The 13,785-nt window shown below is 37.1% G+C and overlaps 1 protein-coding gene across 1 annotated transcript in view; it reads right to left on the bottom strand.

The window, feature by feature from the left end:
- Window positions 1-13,785, bottom strand: part of LOC107028368 — a 54,208-nt gene that overhangs the window by 3,058 nt on the left and 37,365 nt on the right. The window contains exons 39-51 of the mRNA XM_015229401.2: window positions 11,249-11,412; window positions 10,363-10,519; window positions 9,779-10,048; window positions 7,403-7,600; window positions 5,480-5,522; window positions 3,307-3,428; window positions 2,727-3,185; window positions 1,854-2,627; window positions 1,682-1,755; window positions 1,231-1,579; window positions 1,055-1,153; window positions 804-959; window positions 26-207 (exon numbers count right to left, since the gene is read on the bottom strand). Coding sequence (XP_015084887.1) covers window positions 26-207; window positions 804-959; window positions 1,055-1,153; window positions 1,231-1,579; window positions 1,682-1,755; window positions 1,854-2,627; window positions 2,727-3,185; window positions 3,307-3,428; window positions 5,480-5,522; window positions 7,403-7,600; window positions 9,779-10,048; window positions 10,363-10,519; window positions 11,249-11,412 — 3,047 coding nt within the window. The remainder of the gene's footprint in view (window positions 1-25; window positions 208-803; window positions 960-1,054; window positions 1,154-1,230; window positions 1,580-1,681; window positions 1,756-1,853; window positions 2,628-2,726; window positions 3,186-3,306; window positions 3,429-5,479; window positions 5,523-7,402; window positions 7,601-9,778; window positions 10,049-10,362; window positions 10,520-11,248; window positions 11,413-13,785) is intronic.

The following is a 13,785-nucleotide window of genomic DNA, read 5'->3' as shown; positions in this document are numbered from 1 at the left end:
TACTAAAAAAAGATTAATCAGGTACCTGATTGGACCCCTTGTTGATCCAAGGCGAAAAACAACAATGAAACGTGACCCCTCTTCAAAGCCACGAACTTCCATCTTTAAAAATCTTCGTGTGCCATCATTTCTCCTCAAGACAAGAGGAACTGTGTCCTCCTTGACAATTTGAACAGGAAATGACCAATTTGTATCATCTAGGCGGACCTTCGAAATTGATATTAAATTGTAAGTGAACTTGCCCGTTATCAACTAAAATAGTGCAGTAACTCTCAAAAACTGCAATAACTAACAATCAAGAAGGCAGAATAAAAGAGGAATTATGAGGCATTATTGACACCTTCCTTCCAGAATGAACACGTAAGAAACTTCACCAGGAAATTTACTACATATCCACTCTTTCAAACTAGCACAGCCATGGACGAACTATGGTCACACCAGTAACCCAAATAGTACCTTGTTCAAACAAATAATCAACAGGTTTATGGTAGCATCTAGAGTGGAACAAAATTAATTTGATTAATGCATCAGATAAAAAGATACTTTATAGCACCATAAATATACTAAATTCCAAATGAGAATTATATAATGAAAATCATAAGGTTGAAGATATATCCTCTAAGAAATATAGAAGTTCAAAGACAAATGAAGACAATTCGTTAGCATATCATTCACGTTTTCAGAAAGGGCAAAAAAGAAAGAAGTGTAGACTGTGTAAGATACCAATATTAGGGATGTATTTTCCATAGGCATTTTAAAATTAATTTTAAGTTCAGATTACACAGTAAAGAGAATCCACTCACCTGGAGTTCATCAGGTCCACCTGTATCGCGATATACAAAAGAGGCTCTGACATCAGATGCACGCAAAACCTTTGGCTCATCTTCGCTGCTTAATTTCAAAAATATATCTTGACCAAGTCTATTGGTAAATGTAACAAATGGCCGAACAGTGATAACCTGCCAAAAGAGCTGGTAAGTACTCAATAAAGATGTTTGAATTGGATTCTATAGGAGTTAAGCGAACAAAGCTGATACTGCTGTTGAGACAGAACCTTTGTTGGAACAGTTTGATAAGGGCAAGGTTTTGATGATACAAAAAGCCGCATGCAATTTCCATCAGTGTTGTAGGCGCAGAAATCCAGCGAGCCATCCTAATATAGAGGACAGATTATAAATAGGTTTCTAAACACGGATAAAACATATACTACACAGGATAAAGATTCTTTACCATGTCACCCAACGGAGAAAGATCCTTAACAGGACCAAAACTCTTCTCACCCGACAGATTGATTGATGCTGAAAGGCCTAGCAACTTGAAGTTTATAAAAGATGCAATTGTATTTCCTTCATATATTTCCTCCTCAGAGATCTCCTCTAGGAAAAGATCATTATTCCTTTTAGATAGCAAAGGCAAAGCAATCTTCTTCTTTGTTTTCCGACCACTCAAGTCTATAAGCCTGAAAGTAATTGGCGGACATCGTGCAACTGAAAGCCAAAAAGGAGCATAGACCTTGGTAATCTTTGCTTGCAGCGGCCTTTCATGGGTATGCGTATGTTCAGCAATTACTTGAACAATCCTGCAAGCGCCAGTAGCTTAAAGGATTAAGAATGAAAACTAAAATAAGATTTTTCACAAAATGAAGAAAGAACATAATCAGCTATCGTATTTTCTTTGAGACCTTCCAGAAATTGAACTTCTTAGATTTATTGTCTTTGCAGGTGCCATCTTAGGATGGGATATGAGTATAGCCTCCTGTAAAGAACGTTAAGTTAGCATAATTACAATGCATTAGAAAAGGCATCAAGAATCAACTGAGTGAAGAGAACACAAAGTAATCACAAAAAACTAACATGTAACGGCAACCATCCTCTTTGTGGAAGCAACGAGAAGTACAAAGGATTCCTTATGTTGGCACTATAAACCTTGACAGATTCACCAGGAGTGAATATCCCTCTAACGCAAGTGAGAAAATGACCACTGGCTTGCATCTCAAGAACAGAGTATTCAGCGGTAAGAGGAAGATAATTGGTAATTGCAAGGGGTGGCCTGATCACAAGGGTCCAATCTTGAATAGGATCAGAGTGCATGTCCTTTGTGATCTCAGTTGCTTGTATACTCAAGCAGAACCACATGCCCCGGTTACTGTTGGATGAGGTTCCACTAACTGCAGGGCAGTATAAGAGTTCCTCAGACTCACTGAGATTTGACACAGATATTCCAGCGTTTTCTGATGGAATCTCAAGATCCCGAGTGTTTCCAGACACGTCCATTACAGAACTCCATGAATATTCTTCAGTTTTTTCCAAATATGAAGGCCGCACTTGCAGTATGTATAGTCCAGAATGGGTCAGGACAGATAAAGGCAACGGAACAACTTCCCCAGGTCTTATAGGCCCAACATAAATCTGAGCCTTGAGATCTGTTGACTTGCCTTTCCTGTTCCTAAGCCACCGTCTCTGTTTTGCGTAGTTCACAGATTTTAGTGGATTGGACGACTGTGGCCATTTCAAACTATTGAAATCTGGAGCATAAACCCATCCATCAGCAGTGTTCACAGATTTCTTATCTACATGCCATTCATCAACCCATTCCCAGCCTGATGGAAGTTCAACTTCATTTGTCCCCTACCCAAATGACAGAAATTGATGGCTTAAGACCAGAAATAGACAAACCAATTGCTACTCAAGTACAGGCACAAAAAATAATAATATGTGGATATATACCTCATTAACATCAAACCACCCAATATCAGGATTGTATTTCTGGGTCTCAAAAAACTCATCTGTCACAACTTCATCACCATAAACCTCTTGTGTCTCATCATTATCATGCCTTCTTTTCTCATTTGAAGCATTTAGCTTAAGCTGTAAATCCAGAGTAAATTCTGTGTAGTTACGAACCAAAACCAGAGATCTAATCTTGACATATCGATTTCCATCAGCTATGCTCACTTCACTGGCAACAACAGTATTTCCTAGTCGCCAACAAGCAGCAGGTGCAGCATAATTCAGCCTCACAGTAGTCCAAGGTCCTTCTCTGGTAGGACTGATCTGGATAAACCCAGGTCTTGCCTTAGTATTATAGGACTTCTCACTCTTTCCAACTTCAAGTTGAGGAGACAAGTAAGCAGCTAATTTTATTCTTCCTGATGATTTCATTTCTTTTCCTTCACTGGTTATCACCTGCATTTCATGGTCAGATAAGCAAGACGCCATGAAAAAGTAGCAAAACGGGATACCGTAAAACAATTCCTATTATGTTTTCAGGAACAATATACAAAGAAGGAAAACAAGAGAAAATCACCGTAGACCCCGAAGAGGACAACTCTAGCCAATTGAATTCAAGTGAACTGTTGTAAGACGCTGGATTCTCTTGGGGTGTAGATATATGGTTCAACGGAGCTAATGAATAACCAACAGTATCACCTGCAAAGAACAGTTCAAATTAAAAATACAGCACCACAGAGTAATCTAATCTGTAGCAAATGGACAACTCTGACGTCTGTTAAGATATAGATACAAATACAAAAAGATAATGGAAATTCTGACAGGCTCTCAACATTTATTTCTTCAAACACACATTCTTTCAATTTCCCGTTCAACTAAAGATTGTAGTTGATGAGAATATCTATATTTATGATTGGATAATGAGCTTACACTTATGATGAATAAATCTAATCAGAAAGTTATGTCAACAGAAAGGGCCACCTCAGAGGGATGAATGTAAGAGAGCTGGTTAAGATACAGGTTTCTACTGCAAATACTCCATTCTTTCACTAGCAGAGCAAGAAAATATAATGTAAAGCCCTGCATGTTCCTATATGCTTGCTTTTTGATCAAGTATAAGATATTATTAACAATAAGTTTTTTTTTTTTTTTTAAAACATTATACCAATAAGTAGAATATCTTACAAAAAGATAAGGTTTTCTACAAAAGACATGCAATCTTCTACACCTACCCGACCCTCGTGGGTGCATAAAAGAGGATATAAGGTTAAGAGACTACTTCTCTAGTGTACAAGATCCTTCTCTATTCAATCAAACCCATACACTTTTAAACTCATTTCATGCTTCTAAATGCGCTATTTAATGCTATTATATCTTTGGGGTTGGATATGTTGCTTAAACATAGTGTCGATTGTGAAACAATGATTTATTTGTTGGGACGAATCAGAAACTAGTGGGCTTGATATAGTAGCATAAAGAGAGGAGTATTGAAGTTAGAAAATGAAAGGAATCACAGTAAGCCTTCACTGCAGTGCCGGCGGGATGATTCAGCAATCACGCACACGACCTGTGCACCATAGCACGAAGAGAAATCCTTTCACATGATGCCTGAGCCGTGACACGACTCATGTGACGCACTAGCAATATGAAAATCTAATAGTTGGGATTTCGCCCTATTCTTCCTACACCCAAGCTAGGGAACAATACCTTGAAGATGTTTTGACCCTAAATCCTAACCCAACCACCAAAGAGAGGATTATATGTATTATTTGTGTTATATTATGATACTGACACAAATAACACCTGGCTTGATGAATTTGTGATAATGAGGTATGGGTAGATTATTCATGGTGGAAATAACCCCTTTGATGGAGGTTAGGACTATGCCTCGCCTCGAGGTGGTTAAGAGATTTTGATTGTCATTGGTTTGAATCCCAAAGACTTAACTTTTTTTAGCGGATGAATAGAGGGAATGTAAATGAATTAGGGATGAAGGGAAAAGGACGAGATATTCACTTCCATGGCATGGGTAATTTATTTATGACCAAACTTACAGAACTAATCAAATAAATGAGGACATGAATATCCCATAAAAGATCGACAAAACCAGGATTTTAGTAGTAGGCGGCATCCCCTCTTATTTTTGAGTAGGCGGAACCATTCTGTTTTGGTTCTTCTCCAAGGGTGATCCAGGAATCTTCCTATCTATCAAGTGCTGATTAAGTGTGGAGGATATAGGTATCCATGAGAACATCAAGCTATTCACTTGGGAAATGTATCATGTTACTCACTTACAATCAGTATATGAATGAAGTGGAAGCACTAGAAATTTAATTTGCTATGTACTTTTCGGAAGATAGTTGGTAGATGGTTCGTTAAAATGCAGGTTCCAGCAACAAAAGAATCCATACGAGGCCTTTTTTTAACATGCGTCGCTAAACGTCTTTATTTAACTTTTATCCAAATATAAGTTGGCTGCAATAAACCAGATTGTGATTCTTCCTGGGAGGAAGATTCAAGAATGTAATAAGACTTTCCAGTTACTGCTTCTTGCCACTACCGTAATAATCTTTTCACAATCATTTCACTCATACTACAAATGTTTTTCTGATTAATCCAATTCAAAAAAGTTTGCCCGTTTCGAGTGAGACCAACAAAGAGAAGATTTCTGGATATATTTGGCACTCTAAAATGCATGAGCTATGAAAATAAGGAAGCAGTAAAACGACAAAATGGTAGTTAAGAAATACCTCTTCCCATATCCATTACAACAAGCTCCAGATTGCAGAAATCCTTGATAATAGAAGCATGACAATGAAAATTTTCAAAAAACGATGAGAAAAAGCTTGACATCAAATATATTGCAAGATAAGAAGAAAGCTAAACAATTATTAGTACCCAAAATCATAGTAACAACAACAACCCCCGTGAGATCCCACAAAGTGGGGCCTAGGGAGGGTAGAGTGTTCACAGGCCTTACTATTACCTCTCCGAGGTCGAGAGGCTGTTTCTGAAAGACCTTCGTCTCAAGCAAATCCAAGCAGTAATTAAAAGAAAAACACGACAGCTAACAGCAAAGTCGTGCAGAGCATGTATGGAAGAAACCGTAACATTAACAACAAGGTGTCGTCACCTAAACACAGTAAACCACAGATGATAATCAAAAACCCAAAACCAAAGCCTGCATGAATATGATAATACTATGACTGACACGGAGATCCACCGAGCCAAAGACGTGACTAGGCTAGTAATAGAAACACCTCGCAACTACCTACCAGCTTTCAACCCTTATTCTTGACCTCCATACCTCCTGTCTAAGGTCTTGTCCACGGTAAGTTGCAGATGTGTTATATGTGTTGGACATAGATGACAGAAAGTAACTAAAATGTAAATATGACTACATCCATCAACAACTATGATTCGTACACGTACATGGAAAATGCTACAACTTTTTCAGAAAAATAGGAGGGCAAAAAGAGCTTTTGGGGGTGGATGGGGGACGAGTGCCCCTTATCCATATTTGGAAAACAAATTATTCATTTACTTGATTCCTTCAAAATTCAGAAATTACCTTCCAGTCTAATGTTTTTTACTATGTTCTTTTGAGATCTAACATAATGGCATGGCCTTATGGGTACAACTTTGCTCTCACCTACAGCAATGGAAAGAAGATGTATCTTTTTGATATGCTCTCTCTCTCTCATGGAAACCTCTATCTGATCCTAAGAGAAACCAAGCACACATGCAAGAGAGGGAGGGCAATGTACTAGGCAAGTCAAATAGATTTTCTCCTTCTGTCAGTGATCGGAAAACCTCATAATAAAACACATTGAGGATCCTAGACTCAGAGAACCATTTAGTGTTGTTATTATATCTCATAGGTGCAACATGATGAACAATTGTATTCACTACGGTCCCACCAATATAATGCATGTTTCACTGACTCCAGAAGCAGACATAAAAATGATGTGTTGGAAGGAAACACGGATAAAAGGTCACAGTTGTTTGCATACTATGAGCAATATGTTTTGGTGAAAATCATTTTCCATAAGTAAACTCTTAAAAGACTCTATTTCTGCAACAAAGATGGATAAGCATATAAGCAACATGTACACAAAATCAGCAGAACAAAATGGAGTTCTATCCAAGAAGTTTATGTAATTGTCTAAAAAACTTGGAATGTCAGAAGATGATAAAAATATTAATCCACCCCTCCCCCCTATAAAAAGAAAAGAAAGAGAAAAGGAAAAAGAAGTACAAATCCTCTACTCTCAACACCTTCTAAGCTCTTCCATTTCTGTATCATTACAATTCACATTAAGCTCACACATTGTAATGACTCGCTCATTTGTATTTGCTTTTTTAACCACTTGGGAATTCAAGCTACCGAAAGTATGACTAACCAACTTAATATAAGGATCTTGAGAACCGCAACCGAGTTCCCCATTATGGCCAACAATTCTTGAATCTGAATCCTTGGATGATTCTTAAGTAAAGGATCAATTGATTAAATTTTAAATAAGAGACCACCATAGAGCCACTAAGCATTCTATGAGCAAACAGACATGCAATATATGCAGCAAGTATATTATTTTCAGGAACATGCAATATAATAGTAATATGAATTCATTATGTACATCCTATGAGACTTTGCTGAGGCAGAAAGTACAGACCGGTGAATCAACTTTGAAGAAAAATACTTCATTCCATTTCACTGAGATCATATCAGAAGCTATAGAACCATATGAGCTATTCCCACGAGTTCGTGCACTTTGTTGAATGGACAGAGATGGACAAGGGTGACTCTGATCTGGAGCAAGACGGACTTCTACGGCATACTCATGAGAAGACAAGCCTTCAACCTGTTGGAACTGCATTTCAAAGCCGTCAATGTAAGAAATGGAGGATCATCACTTCATGTATATAGAGGACAATTTGAGAGGAAATATATGACAGATGTTTTGAGGATAGAAGCACTTCAGTACAGAAGACTAAAATTTGTTATTCTGCTTTTGGTTTACAAAACTATACTCCAGTGATACAGAACCAATCGTAGATGTCCTAGATACAATTTTAGTTTGATCTTATTTGTGGCATACTTTATATCTTTTTTCACCTTTGTAAATATGAATTTTCAATACTACCTATGTACTGCTTTGCATACAAAAAGCTACCCGTTTCAAACAAAAAATAAAAAAAACAAGCAGCGTCCATGTAAGTTACAAACAACAATAACTAAGAAAACAGGCTTCCAAAGACTTCAGACATAAATTAATCAGCATCTTATAGATGAGCCGAACTTGTTAAAGTTAGCTGGTTCCAACAAAAAGTTATCATGGGAAGGGTATATTATTTTGGGTCGAATAAACTATTGATGGAGGCGGGTTTTTTAATTTCATCCAATAAAAAGTGACACGTAATAAACAATTTTTTTTAAAAAAAACTAAGTGGAGGTTGTTAGTTTCTAGGGTATAAGTGAACCAAAAAGGTGAGTGGAGGGATACTTTTAGCAAAATAGGTTTATGGAGGTATTTTTAGACCTTTTCCTATAGTTCAGGGGTATTTTTGTCCCTTTTCCAAAATTAAATAGAAAAAGAGAATTTAAGGCAGAATCTTATGAAATGATCTTTCATAACCCTAAAAGGAAAGAGGTATTATCTAGCCTCTTAGCTCCAAAGAAGAAAGTCCCAATGTTGTTGAAAGTTAAAAGTGCAGGTAAGTGCCAAGATCTGCTAGATCATTGAGCGGAAAGCAGAACTGGAGTGTGAGTTTCATGAAAGAAAAAAAATAAACGATAGGACCAAGCATTTACTATCAGAAGAAACTCTAATGAAGTGATATATGATAAATAAATATCATGTTAATCAGGTCCAGAAACCCATCTTTAAGTTTTTGAAAATTTTAGAGACTAGATTTCTAGTATAAAAAACTACAAATTGTTTATAATCACAGAAAAAACACTTATAATGTTCTGTTAGCATTCAATATATCACTCTGACAACTATTTTTATTGTCTGATGCCGCCTTTTTAAACACAACTCATGAGTGATGAGGTGTATGCCTTTATTCCTAGACATCTGCTTTAAGCATCCTTAAACAACATGAAGCACACCATACGGGTTTCGCTTAGCTATAGGGATAAGCATGCCTCAAGTGAAATAAATAACACTGGATACACCCAGAAAACAATATAGGTTACCTCCGCTGCATCTTCTATAATAGAAACACAATAGTTATCTAGTTTATGTTTATACCAACTAGGGCTTACAAGACATTAATTCAGATAAGATATTGCTTCAAGGAAAAACTTTTGCAAATGAACTTCCTAGATGAGCCTCAGTTCCAAATGATTCATTCCAACAAATGGCAAAGGATCATGCTAGTCTAGAAAGACAAACCTGTTAGGAAACTATTTACTAATATTTTGGTTCTAAAAGTTTTGGAACTCCCAGGAGAAACAATTCTTATACCACCGAGCAAAGGGGGAAAAGGGGTTGCATTCTGAAGCAGACAGCAGAAGGTTGATACAGTCATGAGTACAACAGAAAAAGAGTGCCCCCAACCACATGGTCTTCCCAAATCTTGATCAATGTACCAACAACTGCTCTCACGGAAAGAGGTGCGGGAGAAGGCTAAACTTGATATGAATTTGCAAGAACTTGAATGAGTCATCCCTCACCTGTGTTTTCTTATCATTAGATAGAGATTTAGAATCTCCACAACCATTTCCCTGGTAAACGTTTCTAGGAAGCAAATCATTTAAACCTTAACTACTACCAGAAGTCAAGAAGATGATTTTATTCATCATGTCTCTCTATCTCTCTCTCTCTCTATTAATCTATCTTTGACAAGCATAAAATATAGCGCAAGTCTCATGACTTAAAAGTAGAAGCAAATGCAGCTCCACAAGTACCTATTGTGAAAAAGCTAGAAATTTTCCTAGTTTCCATGTCCTCCATTAAACACAACAGTCATTTATCAAGGAGCTGACGTATTTTACACAAACCTTTAGTTTTCTATTACCACTGTAAAAGAAACTGGATACATACCTCTGCAGCTGCTATGATTATTGTCACCATTATATTGCCTTTTTTAAAAAGACTTCCTTTCAAGTGTGAATCCAGCATATTCTTCGCAACAGGTACTTTAATTGGTTTGCTATCTCCAGAGGGCATTTTAATTATGCTAGGTAGTCCCCTGATTTCTGTAGCTCTTATGAAAATGTCCTGACCAAGATTATTCTGTGGGATAATGAAGTAATTTCTTCTGTGATGAACATCAATGATGGACCTGCTTCCTCCAATTGGTGAGACTGCATCCTGTCAAATAAAATTAGAAAAATAGGGATACATTACTAACAGTAGAAGGAGGATATACAAGATATCTGATAAAATATCTCATGAAGAACAGTGAATTGCATATTTTAGTTTGAATAGTTTCTTGAATTACTCAAATGTTTGTGTTAAGTTATTCAGTGGAATCAATCACATGGTAATATCTCATGTATACAACAAGTAACAGCAGGTAGCTGGAGACAAAATTTTTAGTGTAAGTAGTGATCCTTAAACATGGGTGCTCCATACTGAAGAAATTGATACCAGGCTAGAATATTTATCAAAGAAAGAAAATTTGCCTGGTAGGACTCCTTGGCATGGCTGAGGTTATTCCAGCTGGCATAGGCCTGAAATATTGTGTTGGCATTAGACACAGATATATTTAAGTTCAAATCCCTTGTAGATGCAAGACGAATCTGGGAAGCTGCACCAGGAGCATGGACATCGTACTGGTACCTGAATATTTAAAAAATCACTCCAGATAATATATCCTCAATCTGAGGTGCTCTCATACAAACTAAACATTTTGCAAAAAAGGAGATTGATATGCTAGGTCAAAAAATCCCCCCAGCAACTACATCTCTACAATAGAAAATGTAATGAATGTTGAAACCAAAATATAAGTAGACATCTGAAGCAAAGATTGACCATCTAAGAGAAACAAACACAGAATTCAGAATAGGAATGACTCAAATGGTTTGATAGTTCCCATATATATACAACTCATGCTGTAATGGCAAGATTGAAAAAAGTTGCAGGTCCAGTTTACAGTTATGATTCAAAATATCAAGGCTGCATGTTTGGGCAAGACAAGAAAGGAACTTAATCTTTGTCAGAAAAGGGCAGCCCGGTGCACAAAATCCTGCATTCATGCAGGGCCCAGGAAGGACACACCTCAAGGGGTGTAAACTTAATCTCTGTGTACGAAAAAAATTCAAATGATACAATAACCAGCACATAATCAGTAGTTCCATGATCAAGTAATGTATAGATTACATATAAAAATCATGAAGTGGAAGAGAACATTTCACACGATGTGTCACGGTAGAGTACCAGGGTCCTAAAAGTTCTAGTTTCCATTACAAGGAAAAAAATTGTAGCTTATACTCATCTTACTAATCAGTAGAACTGTTACAATAATAATGAAAGAAGTAGTGGAAGTTAAAAAAGTAAATAGAAAAAAACCTCAATGATCCGTCAACTGGCTCCAAAAGAGGCTCCCAAGAATCATACTTATCATTGTATGATCTAGCAGCCAAAGAAAAGGTCACACTGGAATTCAGATAGTCAGACCTTTGATGTAAATTGAAAGTTATGCCACTGAAAGACACATTACACAAAGGAACCATCTGCGAATTGAGTAGAACAAAAAGAGGTGTGAATTAATAATGTCTATACCCTGTTAATGTAATCCAGAATAACAAATAGCATGCAGAAGCATTAATAGCCTGTTTCTTCTGAAAGATCAATAGTGCTTATTTTTTCAATAAAGCACTTCTTTTTAGGTTTGTGAAGAAATTTAATGCTTTAGAATAGTAGTGGAAGATGTCTTTCAGTTTGAAGTTTTCTCCTAAAAAAATTAAGTGCTTTAGATTTTTTTTATGACAAGAATACCCATATAAGAAAGAATCGAGAACTGATAAGCATATCCTTCTTCACAGTTTGACACAAAACACTTCTTAAAAATATTGTCCAATCACAAACTGCTACTCCCGCAAAGAGCTTGTTTAAAAAGCACTTTTGATATGAAGATCTTAACAAAATAAACTGATTTTGACAGCTTGAACAGACATGTACAAGTAGTAGAAATTGGGAACTCATTTACATGCTACTACATCAAAGGTGATACATGTATTCTCGATATTACAACAAGGAGATGCCAATATATGAGAACCATCTAGTAAATAATAATACAAGTAGAACAGAAAAGGTTTTGCAGGTTACATGCACCAATAACCTTGGAAGGCGATCAACTACAACAGCCATCCATCTTGTAAGGAGATTGTTATGGATCAGTATAGGGACAGGAAGAGACTTACATGTGGTGTTCATAGACCTAGAAAAGGCATATGATAAAGACCCTAGGGAGGTCGAGATGTTTGGAAGCGAGAAGTGTACTTGTGGCTTATATTAGGGTAATTAAGGGCATGTCAGAGCCAAGACCCGGTTAGAACACAGATGATCAGACAACTTTCCGGTCATGATGGGGTTATACCAGGGATCAGCCCTTAGCCTATTATAATTTGTCATAGCGATGGACGAATTGACACAGCATATTCAAGGGATTACGCGCGAGGCGAAGGTGGAAGTGAAGATCGATGTACAAGCACACACAAGGAAGTTTCAAATACCTTGGGTCCATATTCCAAGGAGACGGGGAGACAGATGATGATGTCTCCAATCATATTAGAGTGGATGGGTGAAATGTAGGCTTGCATTTGCGGTACTGTGCGATAAGAATGTGTCGCTAAGGGTAAGTTCTGCGGAGGGGTGGTTAGACCAACCATCATTATTGAATAGGCCGAAGTGATGGCCAGTCAAGAGCACCTTCTATGAGTGTAGCAAAGATGAAAATGTTCGGATGGATGTATAGGCATACTAGGAGAGATGCTTAAGGATGACATTATACCCCATAGAGGACAATATGAGAAAAACAAGGTTGGAATGGTTCAAGCATGTGAAGGGAGATGCATGGATGCACCAGTAAAGAGGTGTGAGAGATCAGCTATATCAAGAGTTGGGAGAGATAGAGGTAGGTCGAAGAAGAACTAGGAGACGTGATAAAACTGGATATGGCACAACTTTAGCTTGTTGAGGACATGATCTTAGATTGGACAGGTGTGGAGATCGAGGATAAGGGTAGAAGGTTAGTAGATAGTCGAGTGTTGTCACCCTTTAGATGGAAGAGATAAGGGCTTGACCCTTCTTCTAGAAGCCATATCAGAGCTTGTTTGGATTAACTTATAACGTATAGTCGAGCGGTGTTGCCCTTTAGATGAGAGAGATAAAGGCTAGACCCATCTTCTTGTAGCCATATTAGAGCTTGTTTGGATTGATTTATAACGTACGGCTTATAAGCATAAGCTCCTAAAGAGGGGGAAGCAAGACACAGAAGAAGTGGTAGAGAATAATCCCACATTGTATCTGGTGGACTATATGGAGGGAGAGGAATGGAAGAAACTTTGAAGATAGATTCAACAACATTCAGAAAATCAAAGAGAGCTGCATAGCAACTTTCTACTTTTGGTGTAAAGAACATTGCATAGAAAATGCTGAACAATTAGTAGATAGTTTAGGATTCTGCAATTAGTCTCTTGTTTTAGCTTGCTACTACCTTTTTGGAGGTCTCCAGCGTACCTTAATGCTGAGGCATACAACATTACCAGTTTCAAAAAAAAAAAAAACATAAGCTCCTAAAAAGACTTCTGGCTTATTTTTATTATTTGTGTAAAAAAGAAATGCTTAGAAACACTTTTTTCATCTTACCCAACCACTACAAAGTGCTTAAGAGCTATTTTGCCTGAAAACACCTAAAATAAGTCAATCCAAGCAGGCTCTTACTAGTAGTAATTAGTGATTGTGTAATATCTTCAGCATCTAAAATAAGGTGTTCTACTATTTGTTGCTTCATTTTCTTGATATTTTGCTCACATATTTTTCTTGCAACCCAGCTTCAAATAACTTCTCGTTTGAGTCGAGGGTCCATCAAAAACAGTGTCTCA

The sequence above is a fragment of the Solanum pennellii genome, chromosome 8 (genome assembly GCF_001406875.1).
Source record: "Solanum pennellii chromosome 8, SPENNV200".
NCBI classification, from domain to species: domain Eukaryota; kingdom Viridiplantae; phylum Streptophyta; class Magnoliopsida; order Solanales; family Solanaceae; genus Solanum; species Solanum pennellii.
The sequence above is the reverse complement of the archived record's forward strand: the minus strand, read 5'-3'. Positions and strand labels throughout refer to the sequence as shown.